The sequence below is a fragment of the Periophthalmus magnuspinnatus genome, chromosome 11, assembly GCF_009829125.3.
Source record: "Periophthalmus magnuspinnatus isolate fPerMag1 chromosome 11, fPerMag1.2.pri, whole genome shotgun sequence".
In the NCBI taxonomy this organism is placed as follows: Eukaryota; Metazoa; Chordata; class Actinopteri; order Gobiiformes; family Gobiidae; genus Periophthalmus; species Periophthalmus magnuspinnatus.
Genome location: NC_047136.2, coordinates 10321075 through 10347523, shown reverse-complemented (window position 1 = coordinate 10347523; position 26449 = coordinate 10321075). Strand labels below are relative to the sequence as shown.

At 37.2% G+C, this 26449-nt stretch overlaps 1 protein-coding gene across 3 annotated transcripts in view; it reads left to right on the top strand.

Annotated features, from left to right (window-relative positions):
- Positions 1-1666: 1666 nt before the first annotated feature.
- ptk2aa (protein tyrosine kinase 2aa) overlaps positions 1667-26449 on the top strand; it is a 37241-nt gene continuing 12458 nt past the window's right edge. Inside the window, exons 1-16 of one of the 3 annotated variants that reach the window (XM_055225413.1) lie at positions 1667-2382; positions 3852-4108; positions 6817-6986; positions 8600-8687; positions 8922-9001; positions 9253-9315; positions 11044-11098; positions 15908-16048; positions 16208-16285; positions 16578-16685; positions 17478-17595; positions 18584-18614; positions 19096-19160; positions 24699-24755; positions 25297-25317; positions 25929-26026. In XM_055225413.1, coding sequence (XP_055081388.1) covers positions 2259-2382; positions 3852-4108; positions 6817-6986; positions 8600-8687; positions 8922-9001; positions 9253-9315; positions 11044-11098; positions 15908-16048; positions 16208-16285; positions 16578-16685; positions 17478-17595; positions 18584-18614; positions 19096-19160; positions 24699-24755; positions 25297-25317; positions 25929-26026 — 1554 coding nt within the window. In that variant the 5' untranslated portion in view covers positions 1667-2258. The remainder of the gene's footprint in view (positions 2383-3851; positions 4109-6816; positions 6987-8599; positions 8688-8921; positions 9002-9252; positions 9316-11043; positions 11099-15907; positions 16049-16207; positions 16286-16577; positions 16686-17477; positions 17596-18583; positions 18615-19095; positions 19161-24698; positions 24756-25296; positions 25318-25928; positions 26027-26449) is intronic. The other 2 variants (XM_033975420.2, XM_033975425.2) reach the window with 2 other exon arrangements.

Here is a 26449-nt window from a genome sequence, read left to right as displayed (position 1 = left end):
TGCCAGATTCTCTTTTTTATGAGTGCCTTGTTAAAATACAAAACAATACAAACAAAAAAAACCCAAACATGACAAATAACTACATAGGTCAGGGGTGAAGCTTTGTACATTGAAACATATATACCATGTTTTTTCATAGTTTGGCCGGGGGTGCGGTGCGACTTATATTCCAGAGCGACGTATAGTGCATTGCATTAGTACTCGTGCGTAAGCCAAGAGCTGGATAAAGGTAATAGGAGCCACATTGGAACAGTCCCAAAAGATGTCCTCTCCTTTTTGACAGCATCCGGCCCGCTGACAAAAGGCTTTTAATAGTTACCCTGCACACTCCCCCCTTGCCCCTCCCTTCCCCCCGTCCCACTAGATTTCATAACAATGGCCGCCTCCTCAGATGGGACACAAATTATAGGAGCGTCGCACGTGCATGTCCCAAACACAAAGCGCTAGCCAAGGTGACATTAAGGTTGGGGTTTTTGTGCAGAATGGGGCCTCTTCAGTTCTTCAGAAAAGGATATATTCAACCACATGTGTTGATTTGATTTATTGCAGCTGACGTCTGGTTTGCACTAACACATACAGTAGCTGCCTCTAGAGGGCTGAAGGAAGGTTTTCTATGCCCCAGGGAGATGAGAAATATATGCAGGAGAGGCGAGGCAAGTAGGGGACTTAATGTTGGAGAAAATGAAATGCATTTTTAGTGTATTAAAATGCATTGGATAAATATAAAATAAAATTATTTATATTTATAAAATTAAAATGCATTGGATATATGTGTGTGATTTGTCAGATTGATTTCTCAAGTAGAATATTATTCACTTCAATTAATTTCAAACTAGAACATGTTTTGGAATCTATTGTATCCTAGGCTTATTGCATGCATTCAAAAACATCCTGTAGTTGGCTATTTCCAAACACATAACATATTTCCATACACATCAGATTGACATTTGTGTATCTTTCTCAGATGATTTCTGGTTCTTTGCTTATTTATCTAACAAGGCACAAAATGTAACGCAGTAATCGTGATACTAAACTTTCAAACTCCATTTTGATACTAAGGAATAGTCTCGATCCTCAATATTTGAATACCACAATCATAATAAAAAAACAGTCTTTTGTGAGACAATAGAATATGGTTCTGTATTATTTGTATGTTTCATAGTGGAGCATGGGGATATACTTATCTATGTGGTCTTACACTTGTGATATGGCTTAAAATCATTGTAAAGCTATTCAGGAAAGGTTAATTTCTATCCTGTGAATGTGACTTTTTTTAGTATTGACACCTATTCAAATGAGTATCTAGTTTTGATAGTTTTAGTATCGATTTAGTACATGATTTTCAATAATTTTGACAACCATATAATGCACAACATTTTGATTAAAGTCACTTTTGTTATCAGTTGACTTTTTGGAGTATTTTGCATTTGGCACACCTGTCAGTGGCTGCATATTTATTAGTTTTAGCCTGAGGTTGTCCTGATAAACAGCAGTGGGTGGGAGGGGTAACTCATTGAAACGCCTGGGACAGGATTAGCATATTAATAGCATCTGGCTCCTCCTGCTCCTCCTCTCCACTTCCCTCTTGTCCCTCACTCAACTTTCTGTAGCGCTGCTCTGTCCTTTTCCTTTCATTCAAGCTCAGACAATTGTTGTTCCTTTCTCTCTCCACTCTGCTACTTGTTGTTTTTCTTCTAACTCCTTGCAAAAAGATTTCATCTTATTAACTAACTTCATATGCCTTGGAAATCAGTGTATTTTCCTTTATACACTGGCTAACTCACTCAGCTGTGCAGCTTTTTGGCTGTGGGACTGTCCTCTCTGTCTCATTGAAATAGCTTGAACTCTCCCCTAAGCGACCGACGCAATTTACTTTCACTTCCAAGGCAACTGGGTAGCTACGGGCCGCTGGCATGGGGCAAAAATCAGACACTTGGCCAACAAAGGGGTGTCCCAAGCCATAAGGAACCAACAATTGGACCAAAAACTGGATAAGAAGTTTGTCGTGTTTTCGTATTTGACTGGATCTACATTGAACTTTGGACTATGACAGAACCTGAAGTAACTCCTGTTGTCTTTTAAGTTTTCTGCTGGATAACTTCTGCAAGGCATGGACAAAGCTGTTGACAAAATCTGCAGACAGCAATTTATGCTTTGGAGACAGCGGTAGTTATTTTGGTTATGGGACAATTGTCTGAGGATCCCAGTTTTTGTTTGTTGACTTAACCTCTTGGACATCTTCGGGACAGTTATTTGCGATGAGGGTTTGTGAAGCCACCAGTTGCCTGTCTGTCCTGGATCAAGACGGATCCAGAGGAGGGAGGATATGCATTTCCATGGCGCCAGGTGGTTGTGGACGTTTTCTCATGTGCTGGGACAGAGGTATGAATGAAATCTTTATGGAGAAAAATGCACAGGTTACTGAGACAGTGACACCTGACTCCATGGGAACTGGGTAGAGGTTTCTGTCCTGCAAAAGTATGTGTGGTTGCTAAAAATTTGTACAATGTGATACTGGAGTACCTTTCATCAAATATATGGTCAGTCTCATTATTTTACCTGTGTAATTGCCCACTGAACATATCCAGTTACAGTTTCCAGTTGAAGTAAGAAGAAATATTTAGTTTTATCAGCTCTTCATGTAAATTTAATGTGACTATCACTGTATAACAATGCAATAATTGAGCTCCTCATATTAAGAATACCTTAATTTTTTACTCATCAGAACAAATGCGCTGTACTTGGTTCACTGATTTGTTTGTCCTGTTGGATAATAGAGGTTCTGATGGATTAGTATACAATAAAAGAGCCAAATTTCCACTTCCACATGAGGTTAGTTTTATTTTTAAATCCAAGGTAGTGTTGCTGTTTAAATCCAGATGTTTGCAGGGAATTTGGAAGTGTGAGATGGAGGTTCTGTGTGGATTATAATATAAATACTAGAAGATGCCCCGTGCAAGTTTTGGAACATGCCCTGTCCTTAACATTGCAATACTCACTCCAAAACAGCTGTTGTTCTTGTTAAAACATAAAGTTATGAATTTAGGCACCAAATTGCTTATAGTTATGATTTTAGACTTCACTTGTTCTCAAAATTCAGATAGGTTTCCCCTAAAATGTCTACTACAAAACAGCTTGACTTGTTTTCCTGTTCAGTAGCAGCATTACAGAAACCAGTCCTCTCCAAACATAATAAAAACACAATGAACTCCAGGAAATGTGTCAGTGTCCGTACTTGTTACACAGGAGAGCCACTTCTGTGTGTCTCATTGTCTGTAAACACATCACACTCTGAGCCTTGACCTGTCGCACACTCTGTGCTCAGTATCATATTGTTTTCTGCATTTCATCTTTGCCGATTCACGTCATACAAGCTCTAGAGAGCTTTCCTTTGAACACTGCCACCATTAAACTGTATTCTGTAACTGTATACTCATACAGCCATTTAACTTTAACCAGAAATTCTATTTTGGCTTTCATTAGGCCACGTTTTAATTTGGAACTAGTATTTGAAGTGACTAGTGAGCCTAACATTTAATTGAATTTAAAGTTGTATTATGTACATTTCCTGTTATTGTTTTGCAATGACATTCAAGTTATCTATGTTTTGCATGCATCTACTCAATTACAGATATTTAAATTGCAAAAAAAAAAAAAAAGTTTAATTCCATAGTATGGACTGTCCTGGGCAAAGTAACACCCCTATCCTGTCGGACCCTACCACATAAACCCTATGGTTTCCCTGTATAGAAATCCTTATATCCTGAATCCAAAAAAGCATCAGAGTCAGACAGGGACTATTTATTTTTGCATGGTTAAATCCAATTTGATGTTCTCTGTTTTGTTTACAGAATATGACCGACACCTAGCAGCAGCAGTGGCAGCAGGGAAGACCATGGCCACAGCTTACATGGAGCCTAACCTGAACCACACCTTTCTTGGAGGAGCCAAGTCGCGCCTGAGCACCGGAGCGTCAGACCGGACTGTGGCTGGGTCTGTGTCTGGATCTGTGGACCGGGTCCTCAAAGTCTTCCACTATCACGAGACCAACACGGAGCACAGCTGCTGGTACTCCAACATCCGATATGGAGACGCCACTGATGTCAGGGTGAGGCTTTAGAGACAAGTGTCTGTATTGTGTAGCATACATCATACCGTCACAACATGTATAGTCACAATACAAACACGCCAAGCTAGATTTGAAAAACTATTTATAATTTGATACTAATCAGTACTAAAACTATCAAAACTAGACTGGAATCACAATAAAAATACTCACAAACCATTACTTTAGTTTGTTCACGCATACAAATGAAAGATAAATCACTTGTATAGCTGTACTGTTGACATTACTCATAGTCTTATTAAATTATCATGAAATGCCTGACCTTTTTAATACCAAAATGGGCAGGAGCAGAGATGAAAAACCACTTCAACAAAATGTCCCAGACTCATGAAGAATGGCCATCAGTCATGACCATCTGGGGCCAGTCGACAGCAGAGACAAAGAAGGAATAAAAATTAAATTATGTCAGATAACCAACTCTCTGCTTTTGACCTCTTTGGAAAGCCCACTCATTCTCCCATTCGTCACAGCTGCCAATTCTTAAAAAAGAACTGGACAAAAGGCAGTTGCAACTATTGAATCATACAATTTCTGTACACTGATTTTTTTTTTTTTCATCTTATTCTGTATATATTGTATATATTGTTACGAAACCAATGGGAAAATTTTTGGTTTTCGAGTAAGACAATCTCTAAACTAGATCCAGTGGTGGGAAGAGTAGTGAAAATTTGTACTCGAGTAAAAGTACAGTTACATGATTAAAGTTGAATTAAGTTGTTTTAAACCCCAATCTGCATATTTTTGAGCTCTGTCCAATCAGAACATGTGATGCAGTGCTGTTCTGTGTGTTTGTAAATGGAGAGGCTGAGGCCACAATGGGACTTTTGCTATACTCGGATACTCCTAGGATTTTAAATGCAATGTAATCTAAGTACAAGTACATGGCTAGACTTATACACAAGTACATGGTCAACTACTGAGTCTACTCCAGAAAGTAGAGCTGCGAGATTAACTGCAATCGAAATCGCAATTTGAATGGGCACAATTAGCAAATCACAAAGGCTGCCATTTTTAAAGTACAATATTTTCCTTCACAAACAACAAAATATACTGTCTTATTCTGCGTAAAAACTGCTAACCCTGCAGTTTAGATCTGTACAAGCATGTTCTGAAATGTTATTATACTTTTTTCTATTAGTTTATCAGATAATTTCATTTCCTATCTTCTAATCAGTTACAGAACAACTGACAAAAGTCCTACTGTTAAAACATAAATTGCAAATCTAAACACAATGCTTGTCAGAAGAATCACAATTAGATTTTTTTCAGCCTTTACAAGAACGTACAGTCTTGAGGACAAACACAAGAGGGATAGAAACATAAATGAATGTGTCTCTAAATTAAACATACACAAGAACTGAAGAGGAAACACTGGCCCACCATTGTTTGCTTAAAAGCTCTTTATATTGACATTCAAAATCCATGCAACATTTCAGGACGTACAGGATGTTTATTATGCCCTGTAATAGACAGTGCTTTTCCTGTACAGTCTGTCGGGCAGCACTCAATGTGGACAGACTATTATCCCTTACACAAGATTACCATTAAAACCATTGAATGACAGAAAACGCTCACGATTGAACTACATTATATCAGCTTTTAGTGCTGAAATCCCTAACCACATTGCTTCAAATCCAGATCTCCCTCTATATAGTTCAAAAGGTGTGTGTTTTTTCTGCTTGTCCTTCACTCAAGGTCCTAATATCTTCTTCCATAAGGGCACTCAGTAAATTGAAAATGTTTTTCTAGTAAATGCATGCATATCCTTGAGCCATTCTGACTGTGCTGGTTTACTTGGCTGCATGTTTTTAGGTGAAGTCCCAAGACTCAAATCTGTTCAAACTTTCAAAGGTCAAAAAGGAGTGGCTTATGTCCATTTGGCTCACAGTCCTCTATCCTCCCTCTTTTTTCTCTTTTTCTGGTTTTCTCCCTCCCTCTCTCTCTTAATCTCTCTCTTTTCTGCCATCATTCTTTTTCACCTCTCTCTCTCTGGCCTCTCTTTCTCCTTCATTCTCCCTCCTACCCTTCATCCCTTACTGTCTCTCTCCCTCTCGCTGTCCCTTCTTCTCTCTCTCTCTCCTTTCTCTCTCCCTGTCTCCCTCTCTCTCTCATCTTTTCATCCCTCGTCCTCTGTATATAGGTCAGAGCCTCTAGCGCTCTACTTGGGCACTGGGCATGTGCGTGTCGACCATCTCTGTCAAGTTATTTGACTTGAACGTCAGTCGCTGGAGGTCACACACTCATTCGCTCACATAACCTCCGCTGACTAAATGCAAAACGTCACAAAGATGTTCTCAAACGATACACAGTGATGAACTTTGACTTATACATGAGGCCACACTCAATTCTTACTGACATAACTTGTGACTAACTTGTTTGTATTTCTTTCCTTCACAGTTTTCAGGAATATCTTTTAGTTAATAGTCTTTTGATAAATTCTTAATAAATAAAACTTGTATTTATGTGTTTGCAGTCTTTAATTGTTGCAGTTTTTCCAAGTTGAAATAAATAACTAAATTATTATTATTATTTTTATTTGCATGGGGTAATTACGTATTTGAATTTTGACCCTTGATCCCTTTTTCAAGTTGAATTTTGAATTAAACAAATATGTCATATACATCTTTGTTTAATTCAAAATTCAAGCAAAAATAAAAACATTAAACTAAATGTGGACTCTCTGTCTTTAGGGAATCATTCAGAAGATCCTGGACATCTACAAAGTGCGGTGGACGTCGTGTTTCGGGCTGCGCCTCAGTAACTCCTCTTGCAGTGACCAGGTGCACTGGCTGCACCCGGACCTGGGCGTTTCACATGTGAGGGAGAAGTATGAGCAGACCCGCCAGAACGAGGAGTGGAGGTAAAGAATGGCTCAACAATTATGATTATGAACAATGAATGTTGAGAGATATTACTATGAGTGTTTCATGTTTGAAACATGAGATGATTGGACAAGAGAGAATGTGAACTCAAGATGGCAAACAATATTTCTAAACATAAAATCCTAACCTCTGACTAAACACTGACATGATCTTGTGATAAACCGCTGTATTTCCAGGTAAGGCAACCTTACATTTTGTGCAGAAATCACAAAACAAAACTAGTGCACTAGCATCAGCTGTTTACTATTCATCAATGCATGGCACTCCCACATAAAGATCGAAAATGAGCCAAACCCTCTCCATTATATAAAGAGAGGTTAAAACTTTGTGCAGAGGCACAGAGAAGAGAAATAAAGGTAGAAAAACTATATAAACGAGAAGTAGTTTTGGGTTTATGCTAGCTTTAGCCACATCAGTGTGTCACGGAGCAGAGCCCTGCCCCTGTACCCAGAGCCATGCCCGGAGCACGGAAACGTAACTCGGTTGGAGGGAGCTGCACCAAGGCGGCTTCAAGCTAACGGTGCCAGTGGAAAAGAGGCTACAGAGAAAGAGGGAGGCTTAATGTCATAATGTGTAACATTTCAGACAAAGCAATAACATTATTGCACAGTGGATTTTTAGATTTACATTTGAATTTATTTTCTTTTTCTTGTCTGATACAGATTTTGCATTTTATAGTACTGACATTAGATTGTCCTGTCCTATGCAACAAGTGCTCATTACTTATTTGGTAAATTTATTTCAAGGCTCTCTTTTACTAAACCACATCGTGCAGTCTGCCCCATTGTCTTTCAAAGTATCTGAAGTGATAAACTGTTGAAAGCTTCATGAGAAATGTGTCCAGTCTTTATCATATGTAGATAAGGCACCGTGTGTGTGGCTTGTGAGCAGTGCAGTTAATATGTAAATCAAGTGTTGTATATTACATTTATTGTGGTGGTTTGGCACTAATGCTATTCAAGGGTCGAGATCTTTAGCTTTGTGAACATAACAGCAGAGACAACCAGATGCACGCTTTGTCTGATAAAGTCAACAACGCCTGTCCTCTCAGTCTAGCGCTTTTTTGTCTTTTCCATCTGTTTTTTTTTATTTTTTTTTATCACTGACAAGAAAAGACTACTCGATGTAGGCCAAAAGATAGTAGCTGGTAGTAGTAGTGGTGGTAGCAGCAGTAGCAGTAGTAGTAATTGCAGTTGTAGTTAGGGATGTGCAATTAATCATATTATAATCTAGACTGATTTTTTTTTTCAATGATATGCTTGGGGTTTTTTTTATAATTGAGAAGTCTACAGCCTACTCTCAGTGAGTAAAACCATGTGGTTTGGAGCCACTTGAAAGCCATAATCAGTCATGTTAATTTGTTTTGAACAGGACTGTGATTGTTGTAGTGGTATTAGCTGTAATAGTGGTAGTAGTTTGAGTTGATAGGGTGACAATTATAGGGGAGAAGGACTATGAGGATCAATGTCTACCTAACTAAAGTATGTAATAAGTAGGCTTCTCAGAATATGGCATATATCAAGTTTCTCCCCTCTCACTAGCTCTTACTATGCTAATATTTTATGTTGTTGTACCTTCTCTCCTTTTCTAGGTATGAACTGAGGATCCGATATCTTCCAAAAGGCTTTATCCAACAGTTTACAGAAGACAAACCGACACTGAACTACTTCTACCATCAGGTACGTACACACTCACACTCACACATGCACTAAGAGACCAGACGCTCGGACCACTTCTCCATATTTCATCTTGAGCCTGGAGCCAGTGCTAAAACATATGTCATTGCTCGGAGACTGGGTTGTTTCTGAGGTATTCTGGGTCAAAGACAATCTGTCTGTGTGCATTTACAGTGTATTTCTGACATAGGGACTTTGTTCAAATCAATATTTTATAATGTGTTTCTATATTTTTAGGTGAAATACGACTACATGACAGAGATCGGAGATAAAGTGGAGCAGGATGTAGCACTCAAACTCGGCTGCTTAGAAATCAGGTGACAACTTATTTTAATTATAACGTCAATGTTGAAGTCAAGGGAGCATTGTTACTACTTGAAAAATATGACTAACCCAAACAGGAAATTTAGCCATGAAGGATATGTTTGTGCAATCTTACACACTGCCTGGATTGTTTGTTGCATGTATAAAGCAAGTGATATTTTTGTGTTCATGTCTAGGAGATGGATACAAGTACAATTATTTACTATGTACTAGGTTGAACTAAATATAACTTTGTAAATTTCAGGAGGTTCTACAAAGAAATGAGAGGGAATGCTTTGGACAAGAAATCCAACTATGAACTACTAGAGTAAGTCCCAATCGTTGCATATTTACCATTGTTTTGGCTCAGTTTAGGTCTAATTAACTCATGCTCATAAGTAGACTACAATACAGCTGTAACCAAGACATCCATCTGCAGATAGTTCCAAGTAATCTTTGTGCCAGTCCTAAACTTGAATAAAAGGAGACAGAGAAATTAGTAAAAAACTAAACTAATCTGGCTTTTGCTGCAAGAGGAGGAGCATGATTTGCTGAAGTTTTTCTAAATAGCCAATTATTATTTCACTGCAAAGTAAGAACTTGAGGAAGCACAAATCTATAACCAGGGCGTATCAGAGCTGATTGGGGCATTTGAAATTTAGTTTCACCACAAAGCTGTTTGGATGGCGTTTACTCAGGTCACTCATGTATTGGCAGCTCGGCTTGGGTTATCTCCTCATTAGCTTTGATTTTATCCACTATCGGCTTGCTGCTTGTCACAGCACAGGTCTTAACAAGGCTTTCCTCTGACACTTGGTTTTTAATGAGTGTCCCAAATTGGAAGACCTCTCTCTCTATATCCATCAGCTTAATGAGTTTTCCAATTAACCAAAAGTACAGTGATGTCTCCATTGTTCCCGTTCTCCCAGTTCATTTCTCCTGTTTTTTCCTGTCTTTGTCTCCCTGGCCTCTTTCCTCTGTTGATTGTAAAACGGTGTTGTGTCATGCATATTTTACACAGAGCAGAGGAGGATTCGGAGAGCGCCTCTGGCAGTGTGAAACGCAGGTCCAATAGGGACAAATGGGATGTGTTGCTTTCATGGCAGTGATGTCTAGCACCTTTTCACCAAAAAGTAAAAAAAACAAAAACAAGGCTGTTGTTGTTGACCCTGCTAGCAAAATTTTCTGAACCATAAAGTGCCTACACTTCTCTCTTTGTTAATGTATTTATTGCAAATTGTACACAATAGCCATTTACTATAGACTATCGACAAGCTGACACATTTACAGGATTTTATTTCATTTATGTGAGGCAAAATGTTGGGTTATCATTCTTATTCTTTGGGGTGCAATGTAAACAAAGTTAATGCCATGGATAAAAACATATAATCATAATAGTTTAGGCACCAAATAAATCAATATTCTATGTTATATTTTAACCATTTTGACATATTCTAGTACTTTGCTGTTTTAATTGTTCCTTTGTAGTGATCCTTTAAGTTTATTTTACCCCCTAAAATCTAAACTATCTTAATCAATTTCTATCTTACTGTGGTCTGTTTCATTTTTAAACCTCTAATAGAAACCTTCTTTTAGTTTGGCAGTGGTGAGATGATGTAACCTTTTTCTTGTTACTATCTCTCCCCAAGCTCCTAAACTTTTCCTCAGAGGATTTTGAGTCATTAGGGCACTTCCTGTTTTAGCTCTGCTCCTCTCAGTGTCTGTACTCTCCTTTTTGAATTCCCCCTCCCTCTCACTCTCTCTGTCTCTCTCTTCCCTCTCTCTCTTTTATTTTGCCTCTTCTGTTCCTCCTCAGCTGAGTCTTTGGGGAAAACATGACTTGCGCTTTACTCACTATTTAGTCATAGCTTTTTGTTACAACCCTTTCTCATAAACTCCCTTAATATCTGCCTGACTGAACAGTCTAAATGTCCATGCTCTGTACATAAAGGACAAAATGAGATGAGATAAAACATAATTACTTGTGAATTAACATTCCTCTGTGTAATTACAGCAATAAATGTGCCGCTCTTCCCTTGTGTATTTCTCTTTTCAGAAAAGATGTGGGTTTGAGGCGATTTTTCCCCAAAGAGCTGCTGGATTCAGTCAAGGTGAGGACAATAAACTTCATAGGAAACTTGTAAAATATAAAAAGTTACTGTAGTGCAATAAAAGCTTTTTGTTGGATACATTATTAATTACAAATGTATATAGATGTTGATGTTAGATCACAAACATACACAGCACTTGTTTCTAGTGACAACTTGGGTCTTTTTCCTTGTCAAAAGTTGCAGATCATTATAGCATTTATATTACTGAACCCAGTGGTCAATGTTTTTAACTCAATTTGGCTCTTTATTGACAATGTTTGTTTGCAATTTAAGTGTATTCATCAAAATGTATTTTTCAGATTTGTTGCAGATTCTTTTCCACAAAAATGGTTGTCAGAAGTCTTTGTAGTGGATACAACTAGGATTTTTAGAGCTATTAGAAAATTAGTACATTGACAACAGCTTACAATAAGTATTAGTTATGTCTTGTCATAAGCTTTGTGGTTAAAGCAACACCATATAACTTTATTCTGGCTTTAGAAGGTTTTATACCATATTGTGAAACACATTTTCATGTAGACAAGCAGGACGAGACCCTTCTTCAGGCCAATTAAATGTCTGGTTTTTGAGACAAACATATTTTAGTTTTTGTTTGTTTTGTTTTTTGGCTAAAATTGCGGTAGGGCTTTGAATTGAGTTATTACTTTTTAATCTTTGGTATCTAAAACAGGTTTGAACATAGTGACTCCTGCTTTAGCTCTCTCATTAGCTGTTTGCGTGTGCTGCCTGGGGCTCCTTACATAATGAGGGGAGTGTGTGTCAGTGATAAATTTATGGCACGTGTTTATGTGGCTGGTCTGTAGAAGAGCAGGTTTGATGAAGAGAAAGACCCAGTGACCCGCAGAGCTCAGTGTGTCAGCGGGCGGGCGGCAGCTGCTCTGCACAGGGAGAGAGAGCAGGACGGTGAATATGGGTGCAACCTTGGGGTCATGTCTAAATCCACTTTCTTTACTGGCACAATGAGGAGGGAGGGGGAGGAGGCGCACACGTCCCACACAGGGAGCCCCTCTCTGTCCGTCATATACAACTGATAGCATACATGTCAACTGCCCATGGGTCTTGTTGCGGTTGGTCCTTTTGTAAATACTCAACTATGTTCTCGTATATGTTGGCGTTTATCATTTCTAAGTTCATTTTTGGGGGTATTATTGCAAAAACTAGCGCTGTGCTAATATGTTGTAGCCTACGTGAGTTCATATGTATTGTTCTTATGTAGGTACAACTTCGATATTCACATAACAGCATAAATTTGTATAGTATTGTGATAAGATCCTTCATGCTATTAAGTCCTGACCAAGTCTCACTGAAGATCTAGAGATAGGTCCCTTGCCCCAGCAGCATTGAGGAATCGATCAAATACAGAGGACAAATGTTCCTACCCTTAACTTAACCTTAATCTGTTTAAATCATTTATGAAGTCAAGCCTTTAGCATTTGTTAAAGTTAATATACTTCTAGTAATAAATGCTTTTTTGACCTACTTACACACTAGGTTCCTATACTATTAAGGGTCATGTCCTGAGTTAACATAATATTAGTTTAAAGCTGGTTGGTGTCCAGAGCTGAGCAGGAGCACATCTGGCATTTCTGTGGCACTGAACCTAACAGAGAGGGAGGAGGGACAGAGAAACGGAGTGACTAAAGAGATGGAGATAGGATGGAGGAGAGAGACAGAGTAGAGGATAAGGATAAAAAAGGAAGAGGAGAGACAAGAGTAGAGAGAAAATGGGAAAGAGGTGAGTTGAGAGTTAGGGATAGAGAGAGAGAGAGAAAGGAAAAGAGAAAGAAGGAGGAGGAGGAGAGGGGTGACAAAGAGAGGTAGAGTGAGACAGAGAGAGGAGAGAGAGAAAGAGTGAGGCCACAGCTGTCATCTACATCGTGTGGCGCGGGACGGTTAAAGTGAAGGGTAGTCCTTTAATGGGATTATTCTCTGTCAATGGACTCACACATGTGCACATAGTGGACATAGGGACTCAAGAGCAGATGGCCGAGGTAGTAAACTGTGACTGATGTTAGAGCCAGACCAGTCAAATAAAAAGGACCAGAATCTGTTCATTTATATTGACGAGTTGTGCCCCGGGTTTAGAAAAATCAACCTCTGACCTATCTGGAATTATAGTTTAATTTGTCATATGGCCTGCTCATTATGTTCACTACATACAGATTGGGATATTGCTACATGTTTTTAATCTAGTCATTATTATGGATTGATTATATGGCTGGTTGAATATCAGACTTATTGTCTCAGAGTATCAGACTTATGTGATATTTTGCGTTTAGCTCAGAGTTGGCACCTTTTGTTTTTAATGTAACTGTTTTTGTATGTGGCACTTGTTTGCTCTGCCGATAAGTTGATGTGAAACTTTTATTCGTCAGTTTCTGGTTTGTTTTGGAGATTGGCTCTAGTGAGTTGAGACTGCTGTTGTTTTGCTCTTGTTTTGGCGTGGGCTACGGCCTACAGTAGCCCTTGTGTTCAGAAAATAAACATCCAGAAGAAATTTGGCGTGTTTCCTTATACCAGAAAGCTACAATATTTATTGATGTACTCTCTGATACTAACAGACAGATGCACATATTGATTTGTTGTTGTTTTTTATTTACATATTCAACTCACATAGTAGTAATTGAGATCCAACCATCTTTGATCATGATCCCTAATAGGACTAACTATTTGAGTGTGAATAACAAATATCAGTTTGCCCTTTATGTGCATTTGAAAAAAATCTTTATCACGCTTCAGTGAAGTGACATAACTGAACATAACTGACTTGTCTCCTTAGCAGCGGCCCGTTAGTCTCTTACAGTGCTTCCTGTCCTCCAGGATGGGTGGGCACCTCCATGTTTCCCTACAGCTTTGGGAGTGTTTGTTTGTGTGCATCGATGTGGAGGAATTTCAAAACTGCAGGAATGGCTTTAGATGAGAGCACATATTTGGTGTAATTATCTGGAATCAGGAAATGACGATCAGACTCGGATAATAGACAGAGAAAGGCATTGTCCATGTGCTGACTCCCTATAAGTCAATTTTATTACTGTTTTTACTAATTCTAGGCCATATGATTTACATTAACGATATGGAATTGGTGTTTTTATAATTACATTTCTTTGTAGTATTGGCAGTGATAGTGCAGCTTTGTTGAACTTTAAGTAAGAAAAAAATCAGGGAGGCATAAAGACAAGTAGTCAATATAGCAATTATTTCAGATTGTAAAAACATAACACTCACAGTAGAAGGTCATTATACTATCATAGTTTTATATACATTTACTGTACTCTTTGGGTGCAAGTGAGTTGTGTCTGAAAGCCAGGGCATCTGACTTAAAACCAGTGCATACTATGAGGCAGGTGCTTCTCTTGGGGCAAAGGTAAAAAGTAGTAAGCTTGAAAGTAGATTAGGTCTACCAGAGAAATTACATGAAAACAGCTATAAATTTCTGAAAATATACCTTTTATTATTAGTGTAACGATAGTATAAAAGGTGAATACATCAATAAACATATTTAATACCTTTTCTGATCTGTGCATTATGTGTCAAACGTCCCACTTTGACCTGTGAAAAGGCCCGTTCATTTTGGCCACATGACCTGAATTCACTGTACAACTGTAAATCTGTGTTTTTAAGCCTGGGCTTCTCTGCTCTTAATCTGCACTAATCTTTATCTATATGAAGAACTATTTATAGTTAAAGGCATCTGTACACTATGTAGCCTACTATGTACCAATAAACTATGCCTGGATTAAACTCAGAAACTTTTGATATATATATATGTCTGTAATATTTGTATTTGTTAACATATAAAGTAACATAGCCTATTATTGTCCATAGATATATAATTGACTTTTACTTAAACAGTAATTCATATATTGATTTGCCTCATCTTAAACTGATCTACATTCAGTGGTGGAAGAAGTACTCAATTTTATTAAGTACAGATACAGAGGTAAAAAGTATCACATGAAAAAATCTACTTAAATAAAAGTATTTAAGTACCTGTTTAAAAATGTACTTTAAGTGTTAAATGCAGTGATATTGATTAAAAAAAAAGATAGATATTTTGGTCAACAGTTGTAATACGAATATATTTTTACATTGTTCTTATGAATTTTGTGTATTTATTTTTGTTTGCTCAAAGACAAAGCGTGAACTTGAAAACTTTAGTCAAGATGTTAACAAGGCCTTTTTACTTTTCAGTCCTGTTCAAAAATTTTGTGGAGCAGAAAGTACAGATACCTTCTCTCAAGTGGAGTAAAGTAAAAGTAAAAAGTACCGACTATAACATTTAATCAAGTAAAGTACAGTTACCTAAAAATTCTTCTTAAGTACAGTACTTTACTACTTGTACTTTGTAACTCAACATGTCAAATAGAATCAATTTGTTACTATTACTGTTACTGCTACTATACCATTTTATAGATTTAATTGTTTGCCTTAGTATTTAGAGCAGTGTGTGTTCCCAATCTGTTCTGTTTATTCTGTTGTGACACAGGTCTAAAAACTTAATCAGGTTGAAAAATGTTAATGCAATGCCAAATGAAAACAAGTCTGGTTGTGAAATGTGCTTTTATATAATTACAAATGGACCCACAGTGTGAGGTTTAATTGAGTAGTGAGTGAGTCTTTAAATATTGATCTGAACTCGTGGCACCTCTGAAATTAAATGGTCGATTTGATTGTAACTGGAGTGGACTATTAGTTAATCAATGCTTGTGTGACCCCGCGCTGCAAACTAAAATGCAAACACATTTTGTCCATCCACTTTCCTCTGACTAAAGCTTTAATATAGCTTTAACTTCTTTTTATTTTTTCCAGGCCAAAACACTTCGAAAGTTGATTCAGCAGACATTCAAACAAGTGGCCAACCTCAATGACGAGCAGTGCATAATGAGGTTTTTGGAGATCCTGGCTCCAGTCTACCGCTATGACAAGGAGTGCTTTAAATGTGCCCTAGGGGTAAGACTTTGTCCCATGTGTGAAATGAAACGACTGAACTGTAGTAATAGTGTGAGACTGCCCTCTTTTGGGAGCTGCATGCTACTACAATTGTGTTTAACTTCAAGCTGTGATAGCAATACACCTTTTTGAATATAAATATTTTCATGTTGGCTACAGTCCAGCTGGGTGATCCAGGTGGAGTTGGCTATTGGGCCCGAGGAAGGGATTAGCTACCTCACTGATAAGGGATCCACGGTGAGTACGCTGGCTGTAATTACATGCACATTCACTCGATTTTTAGTGTTAAGACTATTAAAATTACACAAACGCAAAAACATCTGACTTCTTTCTGATCATGGTCCCTTTGATTACTCACATCAGATTTTGCCTTTTGCATCTTATTTAAATAAACTTAAAGGTCCAGGAATCAGATTATAATCAGATGTGAATATAGCCATTGTTTTTATGCTCTCAACTACAAATTGCAGTATGAATGAATAGGACCTTTTTAAGACCTTCTTTAAAACCTTTCTTTTATCGTCTCCAGCCGACCCATCTAGCCAACTTTAACCAGGTGCAGTCAATCCAGTACTCGTGTATTGAGGAGAAGGAGCGCAAAGGCATGCTCCAACTCAATGTGGCCGGAGCTGCAGAGGTATTGTATCTTTTTATTTCTTTTAATCTGTTTAATGTAAATAGATACTCTGGGGTTTTTTGTTTTTTTGTCAAAGACACAATCAGTTGTATTGTTTATAAGTATTTTATTCAGACATTTAAAAGATCTAGTGCAGTGTTGATAGTGCTATAAGAGAAAAAATGTATCACCATTTTTTCATCATATTGATCAATTCCAATTTTTGATTTGATTTGATTTTGTCTTATTATAACAAATATAAAGTCCTTAATGATAAACTATCCAAACTTTAAGTCACTGCACATAAAATACTGACATTTCTTCCTCCAAGTCTAAACTCCAAGCCATGTTTATACTGACAGAGGATAGGCTGAAGATCTCTCGATGAAAATTGATGATAAGGAATTTCTGAATCTCGATCTGGATTAAAATCTCATTATTAGCACAGCACTAGGCGGCATGTACCTTTTCACCACATTCACATCGTAAACACAGAGCAAATGACCCAATTCATACTTATTATTCATCGTTGTATATTCTTCATTCATTGTCATTGTGTTTTAAAATTTAAATTCATGGCATTAATACCTTAGCTCCTATCACTTTTCCGTCTTACAGTCAGTTGGTAAACATACATGGATTCCTCATATTAGTGTGAGTTTTCGTCACCTCTTTGCCAGCCGCTACAATTCATTAAAGCTTTGGTCTCACTTTTGAACACACATACTAGAGCATCATTCCCTCTGTTTTTGGGTTAGGGTTTGAGAGTCATTCTTTTACAGACTAATCTTTGTATTTTGTGGATGTCTGCAGCCTCTGACGGTGACCACAGCCTCATTGACCACGGCCGAAAACCTGGCGGATTTGATCGATGGTTACTGCCGGCTCGTATCCATGGAAACGCATTCCTTTATTGTCCGCGTCCAGAAAGGTAAGATGTCTGGATAATATTTAAAAAACACACAAATTTTAAGGTCCTATATTACATAAAATTGACTCTTGTGAGCATTTAGCATTTTATTACCTCATCAAAAACATACCTGGAGTTGTGTTTTGTTTCATTCACAATTGTTTCAGTAATCCTGCTTTATTAGTCTGTCTACATCTCCAAAGCTCAAAATACTCTATTCCAACTTGTGATGTCATGAAGTGGTAGTTTTCAAGTAAACGGCTTTTTTTTGCCTCAATTTCCACTAAAGAAGAAAGAAAATTCACTAAAAATAACCTTAAGTTGATGCTTTTAGTTTAATATTTTTGTTTAAACTTTTGTTCATTTGAGATTGTCGACATAAAGTCTCTAGTATCAGCTGGTGCACTGAGGAGTGAAGCAGTTTCATCGAGGCTAAAACAATACTTGTAACTACGACATTAGAAAATTCAAGGGCTGAAATCATTTATGGAGTTTAAAAACACTGTGGAGCACTTCCTGTATTGCCACGTGGAACAGAGTGTTTTCAGTTTGAGAGAAGAACTCAGGGTCTGAATATGCAGGGTCTGTGATGTTAAACATGTGTGAATGAAACAAAACACAACTCCAGGTGTGTTTGTCACGAGGAAAAATAAAATTAAAAAAATAATGTGATATGGGCCATTTAAGTCAGACCAATGACAATATTTTGACATTTGTTGAGGTAAAACTAGAATGTAAAATGAAAGGGTACTTGCCTTAATAATAACTTATGACTTTATATTTCATAATTATATGTTTATATTGTTCTTATTAGATGATATATTTGGATTTAAACTGTTGGTCAAGTGGGGGTGTGCCCAGGAAGAAATTTTATTCTTTGGTATTTTACACTGTTTGAAAATAATGACTCTGCAGTATGTTTCAGTTTTATTTTTATTACGTTCAGGTAACCTCCATAAGTACTTTGCACTGCTTTGATTTACAATGTGTTTATCTTTTTGTCCTCTAGAGGGAGAGAGAGCTCTACCATCTATTCCTAAGTAAGTACACCTCATAATCTCTGCATAGTACTTATTTTTGAAATACGCCCACTTAGTACATTTAAAACTTCCAAACATTAAGATCCAAACTTCTTTTTTCGTTCTCATATTGTATTTAAATGAAGTATCCTAGCATTACTACTGCCTTCTTTTCAACCTAAATGCCTCACACCGCCTCTGCTTGTGGTCAAATAAGGAGATAAGTTTAGGAGCCAAATATTTTCCACTTTGGGTTGGTTTAAACACTGCTAGTCTCCTCCTCCTCCTCCCTGTACTAGTGTGTTTTCTCTCTCTCGCTCTGTCCACTGTGAATGTAAAGAAACAGTGGAGGAGCGCTGACACAAACAGAGACTACGGCAACACTAGAGGGACAAATAACCAAATTTTTCCATTATCGACTTTTGTTTTGTTATCCATTGAAAAGTGCATGTTTTTAAAGCTTTTTGAATGACTAGTTTTTTACTAGTTGTTTGAATTATAGGTTGTCCAATAATGAGAAAAAGTTAGAAGCAGTCAGAAGTGGAGTGAGAGCAATTTCAGTTTCAGGTAAGTTACGTTTCAAACTGTATCTTTTGTTTAGTAGTTTTTTTCAGGCCACAAAATCTGCTTGCCTGTCTTTCCACCCCGACATGTGTTTCCTTTCATTGTCCCAGCTGCTATTGTTGTTTACTTCCTTACCTCATGTGTCCATCCATTCACCCTCTTCTCTCTCTCTGTCGTCTGATTGGTTGAAGATTTTGTGACATCACCGCCTCCTAAGCCAACCAGGGCACGGCGTTTCCTCCTCCCCTTTGTCTTCTGTTCAGACTCTCCTCCCAATGGTATCGTCAGGGTTTCAGCGGAGGAGCATGTGCATGGAGTTGTGATGTGGCAGATTCAAAACATTTCAAAACAAGGATGGAAAATACAAAATGCCTCACATCAATGAAAATATGAAATACTCTTTGGATTTCTTTGTATAAAGTGCACAGAGATGTATATGTGGGCTAAACATGTACTAATATTAGCAAGCCTGAGGTAATATAAGTTTGACGATTCAATATGTCAGTTTCCTCAAATCATTATAATGTCACTCAACAACGAAGTTAGATTTTTGTGCTTTTAGTTTTCACGTGTAGATTTAGTTATAGATATATTTTTTTCTGGTAGCAAAATTATTCAAAAGGTGTGGTTGCATTTTGATAAATTGTAAAACTTAAATGCTTTGTTACCCACAGATAGGCCTTTCCTCCTCTATCATCCCTGGTTTTAAGTCCCATTTCAAGTACTATATATAAAAACTTTAACTCCGTATTGTACAGCTCTATTAAGATCAGCAAGTAAAATAAGATTCATCTGCCACATCACAACAAAGCTGAATTTAAAAGTGCACTGTGTAAGTTTTCAGGTGGAGGGTCCGAACTCTTCTTGTCTCATGGAGATATTAATATTTTGTTTCCACAGTATAGCATTAAACATATTTATCTCCATGAAGACAAGCAGGTGACACCACCAGGCCAAGTTACAGGTCAGATCTGTGGAAAGGCAAGCCTGCCTACAGTTTTTCATTGTATTTTTTAATCAGTTAAAATATTTATACCATATTGAGCAACTTTCCAGGCATATATGACAAGCAGACCAGCAGAAAGGTTACATAGTGCTCCTTTAAATAATGCTCTCTGCTACTTGAAGGTTCTGTGTGTCAACTTAAACCTAACTGGTTGGTTTGGCTGCAATTAACCCTAAAGATATTATTAGAACATTAATTTGATAGACTAAACAACCAGCAAAAAATGTTGGCTGTTTGTGTAATTCAAAATATTTGCAACGCACTTAAATGCAGTATGTTGATTATGATGCTTTGGTCACTACCGTATGCAGTCGGATGTGCTGCATTGCATTATGGGAGTCATTTATTTCACTGTGCTTGTCAGTAGCTCACAGAAAACAATACTGGATCTGTTGGACAGCTGTGATGTTGTTATGAAACCTTTACAAAGCGTTCCAGACATTTTTGTCCCATATGTGACATGCAGCAAACGGCTAACATGAAATTACCAAACACTTTGTGGGATTAAATAAGAAGACTCAGCGACTGAAGACTGAAATGTGGATACAACAAAGGCCAAAACTCGGCTGTAGGGATGGTCTGAAATGAATTTCTTGTCTTGCTGCTGTGATCGATACTGATATAAAGATTTTAAATTCCATAGCTAGGCCCACCAAATTATGTTAGTAGTAAAGTTCTTTTCAAACCTTTCAACCTTTTTAATACATAAAAACAAAAAGAATTCAACTGGAATATGAGGAACCTTAAAAAAGACAATCCCTAGTATTTTCATATTATTTTGGACGTATGTATCATTTAGACTCAAAATGACTGAAACCATTTGGCTTGCGGTTGCGTTGGGACTCTGCCTTGTCCAGACTGTTGTGATCTTAAATGGAGTTTGGAGGCACAAATATCCAGTGGAGCTGTGTTTAATAATATAGGAAAAAGGAAGAAAGCAGAAATATTCAGGACACTTTTTAGGGAAGCCCCACAGTCTCTCAATGTAGTTCTCATTCCGACTTGAATCACTATATTCAAGACAATGGCTCACCCTCTCTCGTGCTTTCTGTAGACACAATAATAACTTGTCTTAGTATGTACATCTTTATTATGAGAAGTTGAGAAGTTGTCAAGTTTTAGTCATTGAGTAGATACACAATTTTTTAAACGGCCCATATTACACTATTTTCTGATCTGTTATAATGTTTCCTCATCCCAAACATACCTGGAGTTGTGTTTTGTATTTAGTAGCTGCAGACAGACTAATAATAAAGGCTTAGTCAAACATATGTGAATGAAACAAAACACAACTCCAGGTGTGTTTTGAGGAGGTAACAGTATTATAATAAGACTTAAAGCTCACAAGAGTGCATTTTGTATAATGTAGGACTTTTAATTCCTTTCAGTAATTTTGTTTGAATTCATGGCTGCAAGGTATAGGCGCTGTTCCATACTAATTTGTTTGAAAAACTTATATTTAGCTTTCTTTTACTTTGGTCCGTTACCTCAGTTAGATAGTATCAGTTTGTGGAGTAATAATACAAGGATTACAACAAATGAACAACTCTTTACATGCTTTGTAGGCTACCATCTTTATTCCTGTACTTACTTAATCACTATATAGTTTTGTAGAACCAGCTAAAACTGCAAGAGTGTGTCTCTGTCCCACCTAGTTTTGTGATGCCCAAAAAAGACTATATTTTCTTCTATTCATCCTTAATATTGCCTACAACGTTATGTGCATGGTTCTCCACTGGTCTAACTGTGTGGAATATAGCCCTATTTAGTTACGCATTTTTGACAACCAAATTTATTGACTATTTACTTATGTGGTTTATGGGTTTTGTAATCTCCCTCTCCTGTCAATTGCTTTTTTTTGTTTATTAACTAAGCTTTCGTACAGTCCTTGTAACGGATCTATTTTAAATTACTTAACTAACTGCTTGCTGAGTGTTTGGCTCTGCAATATTTTTACCCAAACCGCTTCATGCTCTAACCACTTCTTTCTCTCTTTCTCTCGCCCATGTTGCTTCCTTCTCTCTCTCCTTCTCTCTCTCCTCTGCTTCTTTCACTATCTCTTCCTCCCTCTCTCTCCCCTCTGCCTCCTGCATGCTCTGCTGGACTCTGCTGCAGAAGATCTCAGTGGGGATGGTAAAGTTTCACTATTCTTTATCAATGCTCTGTTATTTATGCATGCTTGTCTTTTTCTCCATCTTAAGCTTGTGTTTTGGTGTGTGGGTGGATGTTTGGACAAGACGGCTCCTCCTGGTTCTAGCTACTTACTAAAATGTTGTAGTTTTACATGTGCTACTAACAGTCAAAGCTCTACACTCTGGTCATTTGTATATCTATGATTCTCAAATGATGGTTCAGGTACTGCTGCGTAGAAGCATCTTGTAGTCACTTGTTATTTTTGAATGCTTTGGTAGAGTAGTAGCTAGTTTAGATTGAGTTTATAGCATGTTTTGTCTTGGTTCAGTTCTAGTTTGGATCATTTATAGATCTGGTTTGGTCTTGGTATAGTCTCTGTCTATTAGACCTGGTTTACATTTGACAAAGCCATACTTTCCCAGGCCAAGTCAAGTCCTTGTATATCAGGTTTGTAAGTGCCCTATACCATAAAATGCATTTTACTTTATTCTTCCAGTGTGTTTTCTTTTAAGCACACATGTATTGTATGCACACTTGTAGCTTGGAGTGAACCCGCGAGAGGTTTTCTGAATTTGAAAGCGGTGCATTCCTGGCTATAACGGGCTAACTAGATCACAACACACACATGTGATTTCTTGGCTAAACGCAGAAAAGACAGACCACTCACATTATTGTATGATTATACTGTTTGTCCAAATCAGTTACAAAGGGAGTCTATGGTTTGTGTCAGTCCCAGTCATATAAATTGAGATTTCTGCACAGTGAAAACATTTTACCTATATAGCGTTGGCATATATACAAGATTAAGGCTGCAAGATTAATCACATTCAAACCAGTACAGCTATTTTGAATGGTCACAAAGGCTTCAGTTATTTAGCTTCCATAAGTTGGTTAACCCTGTTTAAACTTCAACAAATAGAACTGAAATACGTGTGTTTCTTGTATTAGTTTTCCAGTCTTTTCTTAATTAATAATGCTTCTTGGATGTGTTTTGAAAGCCAACTGAATCTTGATTTATGAAACAAAAATCCAGTTGTAACTCAATTGGGATACTTTGTAGAAAAAATGTATTCCCTAGATAAGATTGTATTGACTAGGTTAGCTCTGCAAGAACACAAAATGAACAACCTTTCTACCTGTTTCCAATGCAATAGTGTCCTGTTTTTCATCATCATTTACCGTACAATTACTTCTCAATCTGCTCAACACTAACCACTATAATCCACACTTATTGCTATAATAAGCACCAAGTGTCTCTGTTCACATGACGGCAGACGCTGGAGCTTCTTGTGAGAAAATGTGTTGCCGACTTCAGCAGCTTTAGATATCCTGATCAATTTGGCCATGCGTTCCACAGAGCCCAATAAATCCCACGTGAAACTGTTTTTTTGGGATGTGTTCAAGAAGACAGATGTTCAGGTCTCTTCTCCAACAGCTGATTTTGCAACACTCTATTTAAATGTTCACATCTGGACAGACCTCTTCCACCTAAGTGTCTGTTTATGCACAGATTAAATCCAAAACGCTGCCATCTGCTTCTTTCATAATTTCTCCAATTAGAGCTTTGTATTGGCAAGAGCCTGGGCATATAATATTGTCTACTACAAGTGTATTTTATAAACAAGCTGGCATTTTCCAAATATTTGCGGCACGTTTTTTTCAGCTACACAATTTTGGAAAATCCACGTAGCATGATAGGGATTTGATATATATATATATTTTTGTGTTGTTTGCAATGTACTGTTAAGAGAAAACTAAATATGAACTGACAAACTAATACAAGAACTCCATTCACCAGTTTGTACAGGTCTCATGTTTGCAGAGGACATTTTAATATCTAAATAATTGCTGTCTTTACGATTCAAAAACTGCACCAACTCAAACTGGGATTTCAGTTTGATTGTGATATATTGTGCCGCTCTAGTTTGTAACATCAACAGATAAACAAAATTTTTTTTTTCTTTCCATTGACACCCTAATACAAGGCCCTACATGTATCCAGGCCTTGAACTGGCATAACGAGTCTATTGTCTTTTGATTACTGGATTTTGTTTCAATAACTCAATAATCTCAAGAATCTATAGTTTCTTGCCCTCACTTGTTAAACGTTTTTCCTTCTGTTCTGGACTTCTTCCACACTGCTCCAGTCTGGCTGCTCTCTCAGATATTCACAACACAAGCACAGCTGACACACCGAGCCAAATTTGTGCTACAAAACTGGGGAAAAACCAAGAAGCTACACTAGTGTGGACTTAGTTAGCTTAGGAAAAGCACATTTGTACATCAATGTAAACATCAATGTAGCTTTGTTTGAACAGTGTGCCTTGCAGTAGTCTTGTATTGTTTTGTTTTTTCTACAGTTATAAAGTTATTTTGAATGTAAACTTGATATTTTGTTGCAGAAACAGACGACTATGCAGAGATAGTTGATGAAGAGGATACATACACCATGCCCTCAAGTAAGTTATAAAAATATTGAATTTGTTGTGTGAAACTCCATTGCGTTTAGGAACAACTAATCAATGCCAGGCCAATTGGATAGACTTAAAGCAACATTTTTGATGGTCACATTCAAAAGCACTACATCTGTCAAACTCGTTACCCAAACCATTCATTTTCTCTAGCTTGATTTCATAATTTTGTCTTCAAAGTTTGGTCAAAGCCTGTAAGTAAGTAATGGTGGCTTTGTCCCGCTGAACCACAATGTAAATTTGGATGTTTTTGGGCCGTTTGATTGTGTGGCCAACTATGAAACTGGACTCTGTTCTTTTCTACTCTTCTCCTGAAATATTTACCCTCTTGCTCGTCACATTTTGTCTGCTTCAACTATGTAATCTAAAGTCTATAGGTAATACTCAGTTATGGTTTATGCATTAACACACATATGGTTACACACTCAAAATGCCTCGTGTCTTTAATGTGTCTGAGATATTTCCTACAGTTGCTTCTTCTTCCTCTCTTTTCAACCTCCTCTTCCTCTTTTTCCCATTGCCTACACAGTCAGCAATGGAGTTGTCGAAGGTAAACTTCCTGCCTGTGTCAGCCTGTGTCTCACCGTAATGCCTTGTACTCATTTGCTACTTTCCAGACATTGAGTGATTAATTAATCTATGTGTAAAATACATCCAATTTCCAAAACAAATGAAAAAGTTGAAGCTTAAAATTAGTTATAAATAAAGCCAGTTAATCTATACTTCATTTCAAAACATGTCACTTTTATGTCTGGATTAGTGTTAAAATGGCTCATATGTTTGGGCTTCATTGTATTTATATGTATATGTAAATATTTTATATAGTATTCTGGGCATGGTATTTTTTATTTTGTTATTGGGTTTTGAAGAATACTATAGATTGGGACTTTTGAAGAATACTATAGATTATAACTTACAATATGTAATAATAACAATATAATAATTAGATCTTATTCTATGTTATGTAGTACTTGTGTATTTGGCCATATTCTGTGACATTTGAAATCTAAAATATTTCTTGCATATTGATTTCCATTACGGGCCAAGTTGAAACGTTTGGTCTATACTCTATATTTGTGTTGAGGAAAGACATTATTACAAGTAATATGTAGCATGCTCTTAATGAACGAGTTGTAATATGTTTTTCGTTGTTCCTGTCAGCACGGGACTATGAGATCCAGAGGGAAAGGATAGAGCTGGGACGCTGCATCGGGGAGGGACAATTTGGAGACGTGCATCAAGGAGTCTACAGCCCTCCAGTAAGTGGTACTAAAAAAAAAAAAAAAAACATAGACAAAGGGATAATATTAAACAGACAAAGTTAAAGAAGAAATATTATGCTTGTGTCTACTATATAGTTATAATCTATGACACCAGTGGATCATTATGTCATAATTTGTACATCTGAAATTGCTATATTCGTCTAAAACGGCTTAATAAAAGAAGCAAATCTACTGACTTCTATGTTAGAAAACTGGAGTCCCCAATGGAAGCTGACGCCGCCCTAAATGTCATCACAACATAGAGCCGTGTAGCTGTTGACATCTCCTATAGATATCTGCAGATCACGCTATCAAGTCGTAGATTTCTTTTTCATTTGTATCAAAATGTACCAAAACTTGACACTGTCGAGCTCTATCCATATCACTGATTAAGACAATAAAATTTCAGAACGAAGTAAG